The sequence below is a fragment of the Amblyraja radiata genome, chromosome 34 (assembly GCF_010909765.2).
Source record: "Amblyraja radiata isolate CabotCenter1 chromosome 34, sAmbRad1.1.pri, whole genome shotgun sequence".
NCBI classification, from domain to species: Eukaryota; Metazoa; Chordata; class Chondrichthyes; order Rajiformes; family Rajidae; genus Amblyraja; species Amblyraja radiata.
In genome coordinates this window covers 21,319,338-21,342,699 of record NC_045989.1, presented here as the reverse complement: position 1 = coordinate 21,342,699, position 23,362 = coordinate 21,319,338, and the positions used below count along the sequence as shown (strand labels likewise).

The following is a 23,362-nucleotide window of genomic DNA, read 5'->3' as shown; positions in this document are numbered from 1 at the left end:
GCCCTCTGTATCTTCCCTTTTGCTCCATCCATTATACTTGCCTTGATTGCATGGATGTATAATATTATTTGATCTATTTGGATAGCAGGCAATACAAAGCTTGTCACTGCACCTTGGCACACGTGACAATAATGAACCCAAATCTAAAAATAGCATTGCCTGCACAATGGCAGGATGAAATCACCAGACATGTACGAGTTAGGTTTCACCTGAGGTGTGTGACATCCATCAAACAACATTATTAGACTTAAGTTAGACACAAAACACTGGAGTAACTCAGCGGGTCAGGTAGCATCTCTGGAGAAAAGGAATATGTGACGTTTTGGGTCGGAACCCTTCTTCAGACCTGCTGAGTTACTCCAGCATTTTGTGTCTATCTTTGGTTTAGTTTAGTTTATTGACGCGTGTACCAAGGTACAGTGAAAAGCTGTTGTTGCGTGCTGACCAGTCAGCGGAAAGACAAGACACGATTACAATCGAGCCGTCCACAGTGTACAGATACGTGATAAAGGGAATAATGTGAATAACGCTTAGTGCAAGGTAATCATGTATTGTCTTTCCGCTGACTGGTTAGCACGCAACAAAAGCTTTTCACCTTGCCTCGGTGTACGTGACAATAAACTGAACTGAACTGAACTGGTAAAGCCAGTAAACTTCGATCAAAGATTGTCCAAAGGTCTCCAACGAGGGAGATAGTAGTTCAGGGCTAACCCTGTTGGTGTAAACAAGAATCTGCAGTTCCTTCCTACCCACTTAACCAGATACAGCACTGTAATTCACCAAACATAGAAACATAGAAAATAGGTGCAGGAGTAGAGGCCATTCGGCCCTTCGAGCCTGCACCACCATTCAATATGATCATGGCTGATCGTCTAACTCAGTTTCCAATACCTGCTTCCTCTCCATACCCCCTGATCCCTTTAGCCACAAGGACCACATCTAACTCCCTCTTAAATATAGCCAATGAACTGGCCTCAACTACCTTCTGTGGCAGAGAATTCCAGAGATTCGCCACTCTCTGTGTAAAAAATGATTTTCTCATCTCGGTCCCAAAAGACTTCCCTCTTATCCCTAAACTGTGACCCCTTGTTCTGGCCTTCCCCAACATCGGGAATAATCTTCCTGCATCTTGCCTGTCCAACCCCTTAAGAATTTTGTAAGTCTCTATAAATTTCCCCCTCAACCTTCTAAATTCTAGCGAGTACAAGCCGAGTCTATCCAGTCTTTCTTCATATGAAAGTCCTGCCATCCCAGGAATCAGTCTGGTGAACCTTCTCTGTACTCCCTCTATGGCAAGAATAACACACATATTAATATTTCCACAAGGCAGGAACAGCAACATTTGAATGATAAAGCCATCGTCTACCTGCAGGCTTCACACGGACCTTTAGGAAGCACATTAGTAAAAGCATCAGAGGCACCTTTCCTTGCAAAGGCAACAAACAGTCTCCACTGAAGAATCCACCAACCACAACCAACAAATGACAAGGTTGCTATGAAACAGCATTGAAAGTGTTCCCTGAAGTCACTCCACGGCTCGCTGGAGTGGAATGGAAAGGCAGCACGTCAGAGACCGACGATGAGGGAGAAAGGCTTAACTGCATCTCCAGTTATCACACGGAACAGTAATCTTTATGGCAAAATGTACGACCCCCTTTATCTCTGGCTGCAACATGGTGTGTCGTTAAAAGCAGCCTGTCCAGGACCATAATAAACCAGGGTCACACAAGGCTTTTGGTGTCCGAGACATAAAGCCTTGATGAATTGTTACGGCTTTGAACAATCGCGAGGAATTCATGTCCAGAGACTGGTGTTTATTGAAGACAAATGCTTATCACAGCAATTGACCGAAACAAATGATCATGGCCACTGTTTATTTATATTTCAATAGAAGATGATTCACTCACCGACTAGTTTATCCCTCCACAGCTTCATAGCATCAGGTTACCTCAGATTTGGGCCCAAACGATGGCCTAGGGAGAGAAAAAAAGGCAAAATAGATAGTGTCAGCAAGTCACAATGACATTAAGTAACACAATAACTCTGATAACATGCAGCTCCTAAGTGGAATCTAATAATAAACCAATTGTACCATCAGCTGTATTTCGACGTCCACAACAAAGACCTGAGCATATCCCACAGTAAGATAAAACCGGTCAAAGTATGCAATCTTGGTACTTAATGCAAATGCAAGACAAACGTATTCAGATTTTATTTACAAAGTAGATATGTTTTCTTGCAAATCAGGAGCCTATTGTAATGTTCAAGAAGGAACTGTGCAGATGCTGGAAAATCGAAGGTAGACAAAAATGCTGGAGAAACTCAGCGGGTGCGGCAGCATCTATGGAGCGAAGGAAATAGGCTACGTTTCAGGCCGAAACCCTTTTTCAGACTGATGGAGGCCTATTCAGCCTATTCTAATGTTCCTATTGTCGTTCAGGATTTCCGAGATTCTCTTTCAGGATGGCACAGTAGCGCTGGGGTAGTGTTGCTGCCGTCCAGCACAAGAGACCTGCGTTCGATCCTGACTATGGGTGCTGTCTGTACGGAGTTTGTACGTTCCCCCCGTGACAGTGTAGCTTTTTTCCGGGTGTCCGGTTTCCTTCTGCACTCCAAAGACGTACAGGTTTGTAGGTTTAATTGGCTTATAAGTGTAAATTGACCCTAGTGTGTGTAAGATGGTGTCAGTGTGCACGGATCGCTGGTCGGCGCGGACCCGGTGAGCCGAAGGGCCTGTTTCCGCGCTGTATCTCTAAACTAAACTAAATGAGAATTGCTTTGATTTTTACAACCCACGGCACAATATAGACCTGTAAAAAAATTAACTATTTTGGATTTTCTTAAACTACAAAGTACAAAAACAACATGTTGCAGGATAATTTGTTTGCAGACAATATTGTAAAGTGACAATTGCATTTGATGCCCTTAAGAAAGAAGAATGTTTTGGGTGTACTCTAACACACATCTATTCCAGCTCTTAATATTGAATCTGGTGCAAATTACCCCAATGTGATGCTGCCTGTCCCGCTGAGTTACTCCAGCACTTTGTGCCTATCTTCAGTTTAAACCACAGATCCTATAGCGAGCAAGATAGCCCACTCGACGAAAAAGACGTAGTACGGTCACGGGCAGGTTCATGGGTAATTTTCGGCCCCATTTCCGTAACCGGCTTCCGTCTCCGCACCAAAGATCCCGTAGCGGAGACGGAAGCCGGTTACAGAAACATCCTCGTAAAAATAAAAGTTCGTTGGTAAAAATCTTCTTCTCATTTTCAGAATTATAATTTATTAACACAAACTGTTCCCCCGCAACGTTGATTACACTGCGAGTCGGGTCGGGTCGGGTCCGGTTACAGAAATGGATGAAAAAAAGGCCCACGTTCCGCTCCGCTGCGTACTACACGTCAGCCAATTGCATTTAGCAGTAGTAGTCTATCTTGCTCCGCTATAGGATCTTTGGTTTAAACCAGCATCTGCAGTTCCTTTCTACAAACCCTAATGTAACCATTCCTATAAACTTTCTTTTGAAGACACAAGTCATAAGGTCAAAAGGAATAGGAGTAGAATTAGGCCATTCGGCCCATCAAGTTTACTCCGCCATTCAATCATGGCTGATCTATCTCTCCCTCCTAGACCCATTCTCCTGCCTTCTCCACATAATCCCTGACACGTAAGACATTGCGAGATTTTCAAATCAACATTGAGCAAAATCAAATTAAGATTTGCAGCCTCTTAAATGGAACAACGTTTTACTCTTGCCTGCTGGACGCTTGAACTGAATTTCCTTTGGGTAATTCTAAATATATTTTGTTTTAATGTGACTATTTAAGTGGTATGTGAGGGATGGTTTTAGCTGACCCATTTCTAACAGTCACTGCATCAAGCATCAGAATAATACAAAGACATTCAAGTCTAGTGATGGTTCATCGCGTTGAAACTGACAGCAGGACCGGAAACGGAACAATTGACCTGTTTACATTTTTACAACAACTGCGGCATTAAGACAGAGTGTTTTTGAAGTGCATCAATGTTAACATTCATTGCAAAAACAGGAAATGGATGTTGCAGAGAGTGGTGACCACTGCCCAGTCCATCACGGGTACCCTAACCTCCCCACCATCAAAGAGATCGATAGGAAGCACTGTCTCAAAAAGGCAGCTAATATCATCAAAGACCCACACCACCCTGGCCACGCTCTCATCTTGCTACTACCTTCAGGATGGAGGTACAGGAGCCTGAAACCATGACTACCAGGTTCAAGAGTAGCTTCTTCCCAACAACCATCAGGTTCTTGAACACTACACAACACTAACCTCAACTACGAACCATCTTTTGTTGCACTAAGGACTATGTTTTTTTCCCCCCACTAGTATTGGGGTTATTTAGTTTAATTTAGAGATACAACGTGTAAACTAGCTTTTCGGCCCACCATGTCCTCACCATACACTAATTCTATCCTACACACTAATGGGCCTGTCCCACTCACGCGATTTTTCAGGCGATTGTCAAGTTGCCGGCAGTCGCCTGAAAAACCGACAACTGGAACGACGACTATCAGAGTGGAACACACACACACACACACATCGCTTCCTTCAGCAGCTCTGCGGGCGGCAAGGCAAGCATGGAGAGCGCTGTCTGAGTGAAATTCACACGGTGCAAAGCCAATGTGATACAGACACACACCACGATGAACAGGAAGGTTGGCGCTTTAATTTAAAGCACGGAAAACTAAAAGTACAGTGTACGGTAAGTCCTTTAAAAGAGAAGGGGGTGAGGGGGGGGGGGGGGGGGGGGGGGGGGAGAAGGGGGAGAAGGAGGGAGAAGGAGGGAGAAGGAGTGGAGCCAACTTTTAAGAAGCCAGAGATACACGGCTGTGAAGTTCGACGGACATTAACATTACCGGTCGGTTATCCTTGGTTCTGAAAACTACTGCTTACATTTTTTTTCCCCAATGAGCCAATGAAATTCACCGGTCAGCACCGGCTACCACCTACAAGAACCTACGAGAACTTCGACCTCCTGACCACCCACTTACGGCACGAGAATTCTCGCTACTCTCCGTGGCGTTTAGTCATTTACTCAGCACTAATTTTTCAGCATGTTGAAAAATTTGCGGCGACCATAATGAGGCCGCGACGAGTTCCCAGGATACGGGAACTCCTCACGACCATGAAGGCGACTCCCCGGCAACCTCCCGCGAACATGTGGCGACTGCATAGTCTCCTGCGAAGTTGCCTAAGTGGGACAGGCCCACTAGGGGCAACTTACAGAAGCCAATTGACCTGCAAACTTGCACGTCTTTGGAATGTTCGGTTTCCCCCCACACTCCAGGAAACCGGAGCACCCGGAGAAAACCCACAAGCTCACAGGAATAATGTACAAACTCCGTATAGATAGCAGGATCGAACCCGGGTCTCTGGCGCTGTGAGGCAGCAACTCTACCGCTGCGCCACCGTGCTACCCCTAATTCTGCTACCTTAGAGCTCAGCAAATAATCCCTCGCATAGAGAGACACAAAATGCTGGAGTAACTCAGCGGGACAGGCAGCATCTCTGGAGAGAAGGAATGGGTGACGATTCGGGTCGAGATCCTTCTTCAAACAGTTTCGACCCGAAACGTCACCCATTCCTTCTCTCCAGAGATGCTGCCTGTCCCGCTGAGTTACTCCAGCATTTTGTGTCGAGCTTCAGTTTAAACCAGCATCTGCAGTTCCTTCCTACACAAGTAATCCCTAACACAGGTATAATCAGCTTTACCTTTGAATGCTTCCTTATGAGCTGAATCGCCAGTTAATCTGGCCAGCGTTATTGATTTACTCAAGCAGTGGGCACACATCCTGTAGAAGCAGATGCTGGTATAGGAAAAAAGGCACAGAGTGCTGGAGTAACTCAGCGGGTCGGGCAGCATCTCTGGGGAACGTGGATGGGTGACGTTTCGGGTGGGGACCATTCTTGAGACTCTGCGGAAGTAAAACCTACTACGGTGGGGTCAGTGGCTTTTTGGAACGTGACTTCCCCCACGGTCTGTTTTGAATGTTTCACCTGAATGGCTAGTGGCTGACCCAGAAAAGGGAACTGGTGGATATATCCCAACATCTGCAAGAACCTCAGACTGAAATACTTCCCTACTGCAGCTGCAGCTGTGAAACCACTTTGGTAATAATAACTGAAGTACAGCACAATGCATAGCTGTACATCACTAATAGGTCTAGAGCTCACGGCAGTAGATATTGCCTCATTTATTTCCAAACAGTTGAAAACCAGATTTAGAACGCTCACTGGCTCCATCTTATTCTCTTGCAGTTAGTGTCGTTTAATTTAGTTAATTGTCATGTGTACCAAGGTACAGTAAAAAGCTTTTGTTGCGTGCTAACCAGTCAGCAGAAAGACAATAGGCGATTATAATCGAGCCGTCCACAGTGTACAGATACATGTTAAAGGGAACAATGTGAATAATGTTTATTGCATGATAAAGCTGGTAAAGTCCAATCAAAGATAGTCCGAGGGTCTCCAATGAGGTGGATAGTAGTTCAGGACTGCTCTCTAGTTGTTGCTAGGATGGTTCAGTTGCCTGATAACAACTGGGAAGAAACTGTCCCTGAATCTGGAGGTGTGCGTTTTCACACTTCCACCCTTTTTGCCCAATGGGAGAGGGGAGTGCTGGGTGCTGTCTGTACGGAGTTTGTACGTTCTCCCTGTGACCGCGTGGGTTTTCACCGGCTGCTCCGGTTTTCTTTCACACAAGCAACATATTTATTTATTTTTTTCCGCCTTAGGGTTCATTATTTATGATTTATGTTGCCTTAGACAAAGAGGGAGCGAGTGAACGACTTGGTCGGGATGCAGAGACAGGTAAACACAACATAAACAATATGGGACACAATGTTAAATTCACAGGAACGTTACTCCTCGTTGTAGAAAAACGCAGAAAAATACAAGTAGTCGTGTTTGAATCTTACCTTCATGTGCCTCTCAGTATAGCGTAGAAACAGTCCCAACCTCTTGTTTTTCCCACTTTGTTTTTGCAACAGTTCTAAGGGGAATTGAGTTAATGAGCGTTCTAAACGCTGCATCACAAGCAAACTTGAATGACACCATCCATTACTACCTGCACCAAGCACATTGGTCTCAACGATCTGCCAGATTCCTTGGGTCTTTTCAGATCAATTAACTCAAAAAACGTCCAAAAAAACTCGTGGAAAAAAACTCATGCCATTCCATACCCATGTTAAATTTGTTCAGAAATCTATTTCCTGTGATCATTTGTACTTACATGAGGATGGACTCCTCCCCCCTAAATGAATTAATGAATGTATGAATCACCATTAGTTATTCTACCACTGCACTCGATTTTTCACGGAAGTTCTCAACTTGCAGCTTTTTAGATGCACGAACACACACTATAGAACATATTCAATGTTATAAAAAAGAACTGCAGATGCTGGTTTATACCCACGAAATGCTGGAGAAACTCAGCAGGTCAGGCAGCATCTCTGGAGAAAATGAATAGGTGACGCTCTGAAGAAGGGTCCCGACCCGAAACGTCACCTGTTAATTTTCTCCAGAGATGCTGCCTGACCCTCTTCCTGTATCCTTGGCGTGACAGCCTCACTGAAGGTCTTTTTCAGGAAACTCTCGTTTTCCCGGATGGCCCTGAGGTGATCCAGATGCTTCTCCAGTTCCCCAACGCGTTTATTCAAATGGATTACCAACAAAGTTACCACCAAAACATGAGAGATGGCACCAATTGTTTACAGAAAACAGCAAGCTAATTCAGGGTTTATAAGGAAAAAGTGAAAATTGAATATGGAACATTAAGCACAGTTGACAACTTTAGAAAGAGATCAGATAAATATTTTGAGATTCCAACCAACCTGCTGTTTATTTTTGGATTTCCACATATATACTTTCACCTCTCTTCAGACTTCATTTCCAGTTGCCAGCTTTTTTTTTATAACTGCCCACAGGATGGGGCAAGGAATGAGAAGCAGAGCCACCGGCAAGATCGGACGGGATGTACAGGCACGTTATTCATTAGCTGCCAACCATTTTGGAAAAATTTGGGGATGTTTGCAAAGTAGAGACACTGATGCCTTAGCAAAAAACATGGAACACATGGCATTGTACAAGACGTTGGTGAGGCTACATTTGGAGTGTTAATGTCATGGAGTCTATACAGCATGGAAACAAGCCCTTTGAATACCTTCTCTCCATAGATGCTGCCTGTCCCGCTGAGTTACTCCAGTATTTTGTGTCTATCTTCTATTGTGTACCTGAATGTGCACACTTTTTCACACAAACGGTGGTGGGAGTATGGAATGAGCTGCCGGAGGAGGTAGTTGAGGCACTATTATTGTTTGTTTGTTTTTTTATGTGTAAGTATGTGTATATATGTATATATATATGTGGGTACGTGTGTATATACACACACACTGAACTTTTTTTTCACGTTTATTATATTGTTTACAGAGTACTATGTTTACATATCCGGCTGTGCTGCTGCAAGTAAGAATTCCATTGTTCAATCTGGGACAAATTACAATAAATCGCTCTTGACCTTATTATCCCAATGTTTAAGAAACATTTAGACAGGTACATGGATAGGACAGGTTTAGAGGGATATGGGCCAAACGCAGGAGGGTGGGACTAGTACAGATGGGGCATGTTGGCCGGTGTGGGTAAGTTGGGCCAAAGGACCTGTTTCCACGCTGTATCACTCTATGAGTCTATGCGTACTTTTGTAGCTATGGAAACACAAGAAACTGCAGATGCCAGAATCTTGAGCAAAAAAAACACAAAGTGCTGGATGAACTCAGCAGGTCAGTCAGCTTCTGTGAAGAGAACAAACCACCATCATTTTTGGTCGGGACGACACTTCAGACAGAAGGGTTTCAACTCAAAATGTCATCTGTCCAGTTCCTCCACAGATCCTGCCTGACCCACTGAGTTCCTCCAGAACTTTGTGTTTTGCTCAAGAATCCAGCATCTGCAGTTTCTTTCCTTTCTTTCCTTTCTACCTTTCGTTCTCTTATGAAAAATAACCCCTCTGCCTTTCAAATGAATCTACCATTTCTTATTGTGCTGTTATTAAATCTCTAAGATTGTTGTAAACCCTGAACTGAAGGGATTTTTTGATTTCCTCCCTTTTACTACTATACCGATTCCATATCTGAGTCAAGAGTGTTTAATTGTCATATGTACCGGTAACAGAACAATGAAATTCTTACTTTCTGCCGCATAGCATCAAAGTGAAAGGGGCAATGTTTAAAGGAGATGTGCAGGGCATGTTTTTACACTGAAGGTGGTTGGTGCCTGGTGCCTGGTTGCGCTGGGTGGGATGGTGGTGGAGGCAGATGCGATAGAGGGGTTGAAGAGGATTTTAAATAGGCTCATGGATATGCAGTGTTCAAGAGCCTGATGGTTCCTTGGAAGAAAGCCCTGGATAAAGTAGATGTGGACAACAGGCAGTGAAGAAAGCGAATGGCATGTTGGCCTTCATAACGAGAGGAGTTGAGTATAGGATCAAAGAGGTCCTTCTACAGTTGTCCCTAGTGAGACCACACCTGGAGTATTGTGTGCAGTTTTGGTCTCCAAATTTGAGGAACGACATTCTTGCTATTGAGGGAGTGCAGCGTAGGTTCACGAGGTTAATTCCCAGGATGGCAGGACTGTCATATGTTGATAGAATGGAGCGGCTGGGCTTGTATACTCTGGAATTTAGAAGGATGAGAGGGTATCTTATTGAGACACATAAGATTATTAAGGGTTTGGTCACTCTAGAGGCAGGAAATATGTTCCCGATGTTGGGGGAGTCCAGAAGCAGGGGCCACAGTTTAAGAATAAGGGGTAAGCCATTTAGAATGGAGATGAGGAAAAACTTTTTCACACTGAGGGTTGTGAATCTGTGGAATTATCTGCCTCAGAAGTTAGTGGAGGCCAATTCTCTGGATGCTTTCAAGAGAGAGTTAGATAGAGTTCTTAAAGATAGCGGAGTCAGGGGATATGGTGAGAAGGCAGGTACGGGGTTGTGATTGTGGGTAATCAGCCATGATCACAGTGAATGGCGGTGCTGGCTCGAAGGGCCGAATGGCCTATGCCTGCACATATTGTCTATTGGAGAGGGCATTGCTGCGCTTGGCAAGTCCAGGTTCCATCCCTCCTTGCAATCCTGCACATCACCTGTAAAAAGACCTTCATGACATGGGATGGACTCCACACCTCACCTCACGTTGCAGGGAAGCACGTGAAAAATTCCAGAAATGTGCCTGCAACATGTGCAGCAGATCAACGATGCACAAATTAACACCCACGCCACGCCATACGCATCCACAACACTTTTCCCACAGCTGCTAGTACACTGACCTACATTGCTGCTTGCCATGGAGGCAGAAACCACACTGAACTTTCTCTGATGTGCACTGTAGATGGAGGAACACCACAGATTCGGATGCCACTTTTGCATTGGACTTTATCTTGCACTGAACGCTATTCACGTTATCCTGTGTCTATAAATGAGACATTTAATTGCTGAAGAAAAACTCGAACTTCCCATAACAATGCTGGATTGAACACTGATCAGGTAAACGGGACACCAAATGCAAGAGGAGATGTTGAACATTCATTGGGAAGACCCAGTTGTATGTGGACTGACGAAGGCAGTGGGCCCCAGTTCAATATGACCCACATTGCCTCAATGGGCACATTACGCCATGAAGGCCATCACCTATTCCCACCAACACAACATCGGAGTGTCCAACCAAATCTATGAAGTTGTGCATAACATTGGCCGATACTGCATTTCATGTTGGGAAAACAAAATCAATTTTTAAGATGTAATAACAAGGAATTGCAGATGCTGGTTTATACCAAAGATAGACACAAATTGCTGGAGTTACTCAGCAGATCAGGCAGCAACTCTGGAGGAAATGGAAAGGTGGCATTTCAGGATTTCGTTTTAGAGATACAGCACGGAAACCTTCCCTTCAGCCCACCGAGGCCGACCAGCGATCCTCGCACATTAACGCTATTCGGCACACACCAGGGATAAATTAAAAAAAATAAAAAACTTTAATCAAAATCTTTTTTATTTCGTTTTCAGGACATAACAAAGTGCAAAGTTGTCTATTTGTTACAGACAGAGTGGACGAAAAGAATAAATAAAAAACAACTTATGCTAACATATAACAAGACAACAACAATAAAAGAAAAATGAGATACCAAAAATAATCCCTCCCCAGTCACTGCCAGTGATCATATGCAAATATCAGCCTGTCACAACAATAATCCACGATAAATGAATGGGTAGACTGTTAAGCTGTTAAACTGTGCTTGATGAACAAGCATTTATAAAGTCTGGAATGCATTTAAAAAAGTCCCCACGCTTTCTGAAACCTTGCATTTGAATGTTGAAGTGAGCACCTGATTTTCTCGAGCTTTTATTAAAAAATTAAAATTTTACCGAAGCCAATTAACCTACAAATCTGTACGGTTATGAATCAAACCTGATCCTGAGCAATCAGTCTAAAGATGTGACCCGACCCGAAACATCAACTGTTCATTTTCTCCAGAGATGCTTCCTGTGATCTGCTGAGTTGCTCCAGCATTTTTTGTCTGTCTGTTTAATATTGAAAGCAAACCGGTTATAATTTGACTAAACTTCTAAGTAAAAGGGAGGATTACATGCTTGTCTCTGGAGAAAACACAGGTACCAACTTGCTTCCATTGCTTTGCCTCTTTCATCAACATTATACAGTTAGTGGCTGTAACAATCGCTTGGATTTTGCAATCTAAAGGAGGAATTGGTCTCAGAATCCGTCTCCTGCTGCTCAAGGCTATTTTTCCTTTCAGTATGAATGGGTTTCTGGAATGCCGAAACCAAAACAAACTTGGAATGTACCTTGAAGGTTACATAAGCCCATGAAGTCATGACAGAGCCTTTACTAAACAGACAGGGAAAAAAAATAGGTTTCCAGGCCTAGTTGAACAGGCTGTCGCAGAATCTGTCCTCAGATTGCTCTTCAACAGAAATGAAAGCAGAAAATGGTGGAAAATTTCAAGAGTCAAGAGAATTTTATTGTCACAAAAATGCTGGAGGAACTCAGCGGGTGCAGCAGCATCTATTGAGCAAAGGAAATAGGCAACGTTTCGGCCCGAAACGTTGCCTATTTCCTTCGCTCCATAGATGCTGCTGCACCCGCTGAGTTTCTCCAGCATTTTTGTGTACCTTCGATTTTCCAGCACATGCAGTTCCTTCTTAAACAAAGAGTTCTATTGTCATGTGTCCCAGATAGGACAATTAAATTCTTACTTGCTGCAGCACTACCAGACAGCGACTTGAGAGACACAGTGACACATTCACATCTTTCAATAAGGTCACAGAATTGAAATAAGAACTTTGTTTCCCTCTCCGTCAATCCAGACCTGCCAAGTCTGAAGAAGGGTCTCTACCCGAAACGTCACCCATTCTTTCTCTCCAGAGATGCTGCCTGTCCCGCTGAGTTACTCCAGCATTTTGTGTCTACCTTTGATTATGGAAAGGCAGGAACGGGGTACTGATTTTGAATGATCAGCCATGATCGTATTGAATGGCGGTGCTGGCTCAAAGGGCCAAATGGCCTACTCCTGCACCTATTTTCTATGTTTCGATGTTTCTAATTTATTTCTACCCCTTCATAATTGTGTCCCACTCTAATATCTTCCAAATTTGCATCAGAGGGACATGTTATTGTTGTATACTTTGTGCATAGCTTGTAAGTTAGGGTGTGCCGAATATCCTCAGCACAGATGGGTAAAAGATGGTGCGACTTTTGGCATCTGATGTTAAACAAAATAAGTTTCCAAGGCCTGAGACAATGCTTACGAAATGTGGTTGAATTTGATTGTTAATTATAACACAGAACACGGGGAGCACAGTGGTGTAGCGGTAGAGTTGCTGCCTTATGGCACCGGAGACCCCGGTTCGATCCTGACTACGGGTGCTGTCTGTACGGAGTTTGTGCGTTCTCCCCGTGTCCTGCGTGGGTTTTCTCCGAGATCTTCGGTTTCCTCCCACACTCCAAAGACGTGCAGGTTTGTAGGATGTTTAAGAAGGAACTGCAGATGCTGGAAAGTCGAAGGTAAACAAAAATGCTGGAGAAACTCAGCGGGTGAGGCAGCATCTACGGAGCGAAGGAAATAGGCGATGTTTCGGGCCGAAACCCTTCTTCAGACTTCTCCAGCATTTTTGTCTACTTTCAGGTTTGTAGGATAATTGGCTTGGTTTGAATGTTAAATTGTCCCTTGTGTGTGTAGGCGCGTGTGGTCGGTACGGACCCGGTGGGCCGAAGGGCCTGTTCCCACGTTGTGTCTCTAAACTCGCTGCCATTCTTTTGTAGAAGACAGTGAAAATGAGCTTGGGAAAATTAACAATACATGCACCAAGTTGTACAATTTACACAAATTTCCTACCAGCCACCACGTCTCCCCAGTTGACTAACCAGCTACTGGGATTGCTCAATAACCCACATGGCGTTCTGTGTGCAGTATGTTGCAAGATCGAGGTCTCGCTAACAAAGGAGGGAAAATGTCTTTTTTTTTTCCAACCAAACATTTGCAGATTGTTTCATGTTTTTAATCAGTTAAAAACAAAGTCAAACCCCAACTTCACCTTACGGTATGTACTCTGCACCATCTCAGGCGCTCTATGTACACATCTCAGTGATGTGGTTTAGATACTAACCTCAGGGGAACAGCGAGTATGAATGGCAAACCAGCACATGCAGATACCACACTCTCATCTCGCTGCCACCACCGGGAAGAAGGCACAGGAGATCTGAAAACTGTGACCACCAGGTTCAAGAATACCTTCTTCCCAGCAATCATCAGCCTCTTGAACACTGCACAACACTGACCAGTACCTCAGCAACAATGATCTTTGTTCTTTAGTTTAGATTAGAGATACAGCGAGGAAACAGGCCCTTCGACCCACCAAGTCTGTGCCGACCAGCGATCCCCGCACACTAACACGATCCGACACACACACACACACACACACTAGGGACAATTTACACTTACTGTACACCAGCCAATTGACCTACAAACTGGTGAGTCTTTGGAGTGTGGGAGGAAACCGAAGACCACGGAGAAAACCCATGCGTTGACGGGGAGAACGAGCAAACTCCGTACAGTCAGCACCCGTAGTCGGGATCGAACCCGGGTCTCTGGCGTTGCAAGCACTGTAAGGCAGCAACTCTACCGCTACGCCACCATGCCTAACAATTTCATTCCTCGGTACATGTGACACGTCTTTGGGATGTGGGAGGAAACCTAGTAGCACCCAGAGGAAACCCACACAGTCACAGGAAGAACGTGCAAGCTCCACGCAGACAGCACCCGAGGTCAGCGTTGAACCCGGGGCTGTGAGGCAGCAGCTCCACTGCACTTTTATATTAACACACAGTAAATATCCTAGCAATTTCATAAGTTCACAAGACATAGAAGAAGATTTAGGCCATTCGGCCCATCAAGTTTAATTCAACCATGACTGATCTATCTTTCCCTCTAAATCCAATTCTCCTGCCTTCGCCCCATAACCCCTGCCACCTGTACCAATCAAGAATCTATCAATCTAAATACCCAATCAAAATACCCAATGATGGCCTCCACTGCCGTCTGTGGCAATGAATTCCACAGATTCACCACCCTCTGCTAAAGAAATTCCTCCTCACCTTCATTCTAAAAGTATGTCCGTTTCTTCCCAGACTCTCCCACTAGTGGAAACATCCTCTCCACATCCACTCTATCCAGGCCTTTCATTATTCGGTAAGTTTCAATGACATTTCAATTTCAAAGCAAGTGTTACAAGTTGCACAGCCAGGAAGTATACCTTGAAACAAAGTCATTGTGTTGCCCATTTGACGGCATAGCATGTAAGAAAGTATTGTTGTTATTGGACGCACAACAGCATCCACCCACACACCAACGCTCAAAACACCATCCGGGTACAACTCCTTAATTGCATTGGCAATTTTCTGGGCACTGATAAATCCCAGTGGGAAGTATATTCATTCTTTTGTAGCAACAAGAATTCATGTGCTAGGAAACAGTTGGCTGTTTGACACTACTGCTTTTTGGCAATGATATCCCGATCCATTGGACAGATTGGTGCTCAGCTGTTAAGGCATCTTGCCAGCACCCTGCCCTTGAAACAATAGGTATCGCAAAAAAACAATTTCACAAGATTAAACACCAACTTTTTCAACTCATTCTTTCCACGAGCCCTTTGCTTTTAAATCTCTGGTCTATTGGGCGTCACGGTTGCGCAGCGGTAGAGTTGCTGCCTCACAGCGCCAGAGACCCGGGTTCGATCCTGACTACGGTTGCCGTCTGTACGGAGTCTAACCACGTGGGTTTTTTCTGGGGCGCTCCGGTTTCCTCCTGCACTCCAAAGACGTACAGGTTTGTAGGTTAATTGGCTTGGCCTAAAAGTAAATTGTCCCTAGTGTGTGTTGGGTAGTGTTAAGCCCCTGTCCCACTTAGGAAACCTGAACAGAAACCTCTGGAGACTTTGCGCCCCACCCAAGGTTTCCGTGCGGTTCCCGGAGGTTTTTGTCGGTCTCCCTACCTGCTTCCACTAACCGCAACCTCCGGCAACCACCTGCAACCTCCGGGAACTGCACGGAAACCTTGGGTGGGGCGCAAAGTCTCCAGAGGTATCCGTTCAGGTTTCCTAAGTGGGACAGGGGCATTAGTGTGCGGGGATCGCTAGACGGTGCGGACTCGGTTTGTACGTTCTCCCTGGGACCACGTGGGTTCTCTCTAGGGTGCTCTGGTTTCCTCCCACACTCCAAAGACGTGCAGTATTGTAGGTTCATTGGCTTCGGTAAAAAACTGTAAACTGTGCCAAGTGTATGCAGGATAGTGCGCGTGTACGGGTTGATCACTGGTCGGCGCGGACTCGATGAGCCGATGGTGCCGTTTCTCTAAAGTCTAAAGATTTTAGCGGAACTTAGCAAGGACGGTTTTGAGTCCTCGTGCTTATTCGCCCGTCCATTTGAAAGTGCCATGTCATTCGCACAGAGCAGACCACAGTACTCAGTAGCAGCAAGTATCTATTGAGAATAGAGACGGAAATGGCAGATTAGATCACTGCCCGAGTCATTTCCCAATCGCCGAGGAAACCTGCCGCTATTTAAAATTCATGTTTTCAAATAAGTCTCAAGTGTTTAACATGTATAAGAGTTCACAGATGCAACACTGACTCATGGGGAGACTGCTTTAGAAGACGGAGCTCCACAGAAATGCATGTTCAACTGCAGTTAATAATTAATTTGATGAATGTTTTCTTTGCAAGTGAATTTTTTTCACTATAAATAATGAGGCAGCAAGTCAATAATTTATTGCTACTGAACAATTATTAAGTCCGATGAAGCTGCTGCTAATATTACACGGGGCTTCTGGGGTAACAAATGGCCCATTCTCCAGAACGAGTGATTCCTGTCTTTATCAAGGGCAGCACGGTGGCGCAGCGGTAGAGTTGCTGCCTCACAGCGCCAGAGACCCGGGTTCGATCCTGACTACGGGCGCTGTCTGTACGGAGTTTGTACGTTCTCTCCCCGTGACCTGCGTGGGTTTTCACCGAGATCTGCGGTTTCCTCCCACACTCCAAAGACGTACAGGTTTGTAGGTTAATTGGCTTGGTCTAAAAGTAAATTGTCCCTAGTGTGTGTAGGATAGTGTTAGTGTGCGGGGATCGCTGGGCAGGGCAGACTCGGTGGGCCGAAGGGTCTGCATCTCTAAACTAAAAACTAAGAAGAGAGCGATAGACTTTAATCTCCTGCCTTTCCCACATGCCCGTGGAGTAGTTGGAACAAGATTAAAGCAGCTCAAAGCTCATAACTAGCAAATAAACTCAAAATGCTGGAGTAACTCAGTGGGACAGGCAGCATCTCTGGAGAGAAGCAATGGGTGATGTTTCGGGTTGAAACACTTCTTCTGCGACCTGATTCTGTCCCACTGAATTCATTTCCACGTAGGTATCTGCATCCTATCCCTTCTATGTCCAAGATACCTCACACGCCTTTAAGGGCCTGTCCCACTTGGCAATTTTTTCGGCGACAGCCGGCATCATTGACTGACGTATCAGGACACCGAAAAATTTGTGGCGTGACGCGGCGTGATGACGTTTGACGCGCGGTGATTTTTCACGTGTCGCAGCATTTTTTTTGTCGCCGCTGGATTTTGAAATGTCGAAATCTTTTGGTATGACGGCAGGCAGTCGCCGAAAAAAATCGGCAAGTGGGACAGGCCCTTTAGTCTCATCAATGACTTCCCTTTTCCAGGCCCCCACTCCCTCATCTTCACTATCTCCAGCTCATTGCTAGCAGAATGGCTCCGGGCTGGCCAAGTTGCATAGAGTCCCAGACTCTTCAAGACCACATTTCAAACGTGTCAAAATGACAATATTCATGAAGGCGCGAGGAACTGCAGATGCTGGTTTACAAAAAAAAACAACACAATGTGCTGGAGTAACTCATCATCTCTAGAGAACGTGGATAGTTGACGATTCGGGTCGGGACCCTTCTTGAAATAAGATAAAGGTGATCATAACAAGGATCTCCCTGAAGAAGATGCCATGATCATATTGAATGGCGGTGCAGGCTCAAAGGGCCGAATGGCCTACTCCTGCACCTATTTTCTATGTTTCTATGTTTCTAAGAAGGGGCCAAACCCAAAACAACCCTTGTCCATTTCCCTCCACAGATGCTGCCTGACCCGCTGAGTTCCTCCAGCACATTGCTTTTTGATCCAGATTCCAGCATCTGCAGTTCCTTGTATCTCTCTTGCTTGCTGATTTGCTCTATATTCTGAGTATATTCTGTGTATCCATGAGAAAGAGACGGCCAAACGTGAAGCAGAGAGTTTACATGTGAAACCAAGTGCTGGAGGAACTCAGCGGGTCAGACACCATCTATGGAGGGAAATGGACAAATAATATTTTGGCTCGGGACCCTTCTTCAGACCTGAAATGTTGTCCATCCATTTCCCTCCACAGATGCTACCTGACCTGTCGAGTTTCTCCACCGCTTGGTTTTTTTACTCAGGATTCCAACATCTGCTGTTTTCAATTTCTTTTCCTTCAAAAATAAGAATTCCTGTCTCTTTACCCTCATCTACCCTGAAGTCCTTCTTATCGGCATGTAGTCAAATTCTGCAGCACCTTTATTATGAATAAAAAGTGGTTAATTTTGTTCAGTTCAGTGATACTGCATGGAGACAGGCCATTCGGCCCATCTAGTCCACGTCGACCAGCGATCCCCTGTACACTAGTTCTATCCTACACACACAAAGGACAATTGACAGAAGCCAATTAACCCTGCACGTCTCTGGAATGTGGGAGCAAACCGGAGCACCCGGAGAAAACCCACGCGGTCACGGGAAGAGCGTACAAATGCGTACAGACATCACCATGATCGAACCTGGGTCCCTCGCGATGTAAGGCAGTAACTCTACCGCTGCGCCACCGTGCCGCCCCTTGATAGGTTAGATCAGTGGTTCCCAACCTTTTTTAGCACATGGCCCCCTTGGGCTCTTTAATTTTTCTGTGGCCCCCCCCTGACATTTTTAGTGGAAAAAAAGTGGCCCCCTTCATTGAACCTGTGGCCCCCTAAATCTCCAAATTTTTCTGTGGTCCCCCTGAAATATTATTTGTCCATTTCCCTCCAAAGGTCACCCCTTTGGGGCCATGGCAAATTTTAGGGGGGCCACAGAAAAATTTGACCCCAGGTTGGGAATCACTGGGTTAGATGAATGCAAATGACCTGCATATACATGCAACCAGCAACATTGCATTTAATCATGCTGCTTACTGCTTGCAAATCAGATGTCTGAGTCTGAATGCCCCATGGTTAAAATGCCTTCCATCTTCTCAAATGGAGAAGTTAATTGCTTGATTTGGGCAGGGAAGTTCAGAGTTTCAAATGAGGTAATAATTTCCAGTAATACTGCAACCATAACAGACCCACCTAAATATTCCTGCAGATTTTGTGGAGAGAAACAATGAGATGGCTGTGCCTTGAGATGTGAACACATTAACTCATTTAAGAACAATTAGTCAAGCGTCTCGTCGGCTTAAAGAAATAATGTGCATTTGTACGGTGCCGTTCAGCGTCTCATGATATTACAAAACGCGTCATTATGGGCGAAATGCTTCTGAGGGTTCTGCTTAATGTCTGGAAACACGAGCCAAACTGCACACAGGAAACTCCCACAAAACAATACTTTCATTCGACGAGTCCACCAAACATCTGGGTCATGACAAAAACAATATTTGTCCACAGCAAGAAAGGAGTGTCGACCTTCAGGAGGACGGATCTGTGGGGGAGGGGGTTCTCAGTGAATAACCAACATTGTGAAATACAAGATGTTTAAAAGCCCTGTCCCACGGTACGAGTTCATTCCAAGAGCTCTCCCGAGTTTGCCCTGATTCGAACTCGGAGATTTACGGTAATGGCCGCTCGTCGGTACTCGGGGCTCTCGTGGACATTTTTCAACGTGTTGAAAAATCTTCAGGAGTCTTCCCATGCTTACCTGCCGTTAGCGCGTCTTCCCGAGTACCTGCCGTTAGCGTTATGAGCCGCTAAGAGACGTCCCCGAGCTCCTACGTACCCGCTACGTTCATTCTCCGTGCTTACCACGAGTTTTTAAACTCAGGAGAGCTCTTGGACCGTGGGACAGGGCTTTAAGTCCCACTGATTGCACCGTAGGTTTTAGTCACCGTGTCATAGAGTGATACTGCGTGGAAACAGACCCTTCGACCCATCTTGCCCACACCGACCAACATGCCCCATCCACACTCGTCTCACCTGCCTGTGTTTGGCCCATTCCCTCCAAGCCAGACGTGGGCAAGTGGGACTAGTGTAGATGGAACAGCTTGGGCGGCATGGGCAAGTTGGGCTGAAGGGCCTGTTGCTATGTTGTATGACAGATCAGGCTTGAGTGACTAGCTACCTGATTCCGAAGCCCATACCCTCCTGTTCATACCTACAGCATAGTCAGTAGTAATAGAGTCAAAGGCCCTTTGGCCCACCTTGTCTATGTTGACCAAGTGTTAATTATATTCACTTCTAGAGCTGCTTCTGACAGCTCATTCCAGATACGGACTGCCCTGAGAGTGAAACAAGTTGCCAGTGAGGTCCCTCTCACCCTAAGCCTGTGGCCTATACTTTTGGAATCTTCTCCTCAGGAACAAAAAAGACAATGAGCATTCACTTTATCCATAACCCCCTCATGATCTTGTACACATCAATAATGAGATAGAAATTCTCTCGTTATCAACCACAGTAGGTTTTTTTTAACTAAGGAAGATTCTTTAACCTCAAACTATAATTCTGAAGCTATTGCCAAATACTTGGCACATTGCACAGATCCATGGCCCCTTTTCTCCTTCAGATATACACATGTTGAAAGATTTTCAATTGAGAAGCTAATGGACTTTCTGATGACCCACACTTCAGCTGATTAATATAGTATTTTGTAAATAACCATGTCTTGCAGTTGTATGCATTTAAACGCTTGTATTTTCCCCTCATGAATAGATTGTGTGAAACATCAGAAGTGATTGGTTTGCATAAGTAAAAATAAAGTGTGGGCAGGCAGCATCTCTGGAGAGAAGAAATGGGTGATGTGTCGGGTCTCGATGGGTTGGGTTTCGAGATGGCACGTCCCGCAGAGGTTGCTCCAGCATTTTGTGTCTATCTTTGATGTAAATCAGCATCATAAAAATAAAGCAAGTCTAAGTCTTTTGTGACACAGGAAACTGCAGATGCTGGAATCTTGAACAAGGGGGAACTCAGCAAGCCAGGCAGCATCTGTGGAGGGAGAGTTTTGTTACGTTTTTTTTGTCACGTGTTTTGTTCCAAGATTCCAGCGTCCGAACGTTCTCGTGTCTCGAAACACTTGCCGTGCTTTTTACCACAACCCTTTCCTCTGGCTTGTTGGCTGTCGGTACATAAAGCAGCAGCAACTGAACATATCATGCGGCAGTCACGGTGGCACTGCGGTAGAGTTGCTGCCTTACAGCAAAATGCAGCGCCAGAGACCCAGGTTCGATCCCGACTACGGGTGCTGTCTGTCTGTATGGAGTTTGTACGTTCTCCCCGTGATCTGCGTGGGTTTTCTCTGAGATCTTCGGTTTCCTCCCACACTCCAAAGACGTACAGGTTTGTAGGTTAATTGGCTTGTTTAATTGGCTTGATAAAAATGTTAACTAGGTTAACTAGGTGGCCGACTAGGAAAAGGGGAGATGCAGCGAGACCTGGGTGTCATGGTACACCAGTCATTGAAAGTAGGCATGCAGGTGCAGCAGGCAGTGAAGAAAGCGAATGGTATGCTAGCTTTCATAGCAAAAGGATTTGAGTATAGGAGCAGGGAGGTTCTACTGCAGTTGTACAGGGTCTTGGTGAGACCACACCTGGAGTATTGCGTACAGTTTTGGTCTCCAAATCTGAGGAAGGACATTATTGCCATAGAGAGAGTGCAGAGAAGGTTCACCAGACTGATTCCTGGGATGTCAGGACTGTCTTATGAAGAAAGACTGGATAGACTTGGTTTATACTCTCTAGAATTTAGGAGATTGAGAGGGGATCTTATAGAAACTTACAAAATTCTTAAGGGGTTGGACAGGCTAGATGCAGGAAGATTGCTCCCGATGTTGGGGAAGTCCAGGACAAGGGGTCACAGCTTAAGGATAAGGGGGAAATCCTTTAAAACTGAGATGAGAAGAACTTTTTTTCACACAGAGAGTGGTGAATCTCTGGAACTCCCTGCCACAGAGGGTAGTCGAGGCCGGTTCATTGGCTATATTTAAGAGGGAGTTAGATGTGGCCCTTGTGGCTAAGGGGATCAGAGGGTATGGAGAGAAGGCAGGTACGGGATACTGAGTTGGATGATCAGCCATGATCATATTGAATGGCGGTGCAGGCTCGAAGGGCCGAATGGCCTACTCCTGCACCTAATTTCTATGTTTCTATGTTAAATTGTCCAAGTTGGCGATATGCAGAGTACTGCCCTGCCAACTACAAAATTCGGAAGGTTCAGAAGGTTCATACAAGGTGGCAACCAAGACAATTACAAGGAACTGCAGATGTTGGAATCTTGGGCAAAACACAAAGTGTTGAAGAACTCAACAAGTTGGGCAGCATCTGCGGAGGAGATGGACAGACGATGTTTTGACCCTTTGTCAGACAGATTCCTGTTCTGCTGCCTTTCCATACCCATCATAGATTTTAGACTTTGGAGATACAGTGCAGAAACAGGCACTGGTCCACCGAGTCCACGCTGACCATCGATCACCCCGTACACTAGCACTATCCAACACACTGGGGACAATTTACAGTTTTACCAAAGCCAATTAACCTACAAGCATGCACGTCTTTGGAGTGTGGGAGGACACCGGAGATCCCGGAGAAAACCCACGCAGGTCACGGGGAGAACGTACAAATTCCGTTCAGACAGCACAGGTAGTCAGGAACGAACCCGGGTCTCCGGCGCTGCAAGGCAACAACTCTCCCGCTGCGCCACTGTGCATGACCTGCTGAGTTCCTCCAGCACTTTGTGGTTTGCTCAAGATGGCGACCAAGTTGGGAGAAAGACTTCCAAAAGCAGTTTCACAGAACCGCTGTGCGGATGTAAACTCACAAACAGTGTGTGGCAACTGATGGAATGAAATAGGTATTTCAAAATTTCCTATTCCACTTACTGTTAATGTTGACACCAAACTGTGACGATAACTTGTGGGAACAGGAAATACGGCTCAGAGAAAGAAAGCTCACATCCAAACAAGAAACATATTTCCTAAACAAAAAACGCCACACGTGGACCAAAATGGGACTTCAAACCTGGTTTCTCAAAGGTTTCTTAGATGAACGAGTTTCTCCTTTGCTGTGTTGTTTTAATTGAGAATGCAATACCATGCCTGTGGGCAGTAGGATTCAAAGCCACACTTAACACATTTAGGTAAGTCGACGGGATCATAGGTTATGGAAAGCCCATGGGAGCGACAGAATGCAAAGCTGCTGAACCCATCTCCAATGCAGCCACTCGACCAAGAACAAACTGACTACTTGCGATTGTCAATAATCTCAACAACATGATACAGCAATTTCTGACCTGCTCTTGATTCAAAGTGGCAATCTTCCAAAGTATAATTTAGTTTAGAGATACAATGTGCAAACTGGCCCCTCGGCCCACCGAGTCCGCGCCGACCAGCAATCCCCGTGCACTAACATTACCCTACAAACACTAGGGACAATTTGCATTGAAACCAAGCCAATTAACCTACAAACCTGTACGTCTTCAGAGTGCTGGAGATCTCGGGGAAAACCCACG

At 45.3% G+C, this 23,362-nt stretch overlaps 1 protein-coding gene across 3 annotated transcripts in view; it reads right to left on the bottom strand.

Annotated features, from left to right (window-relative positions):
- atp8b4 (ATPase phospholipid transporting 8B4 (putative)) overlaps positions 1-23,362 on the bottom strand; it is a 147,774-nt gene that overhangs the window by 95,742 nt on the left and 28,670 nt on the right. For all 3 annotated transcript variants that reach the window (XM_033050630.1, XM_033050631.1, XM_033050629.1), the window contains exon 3: positions 1,908-1,973. In XM_033050630.1, the coding sequence (XP_032906521.1) occupies positions 1,908-1,935 (28 nt within the window). In that variant the 5' untranslated portion in view covers positions 1,936-1,973. The remainder of the gene's footprint in view (positions 1-1,907; positions 1,974-23,362) is intronic.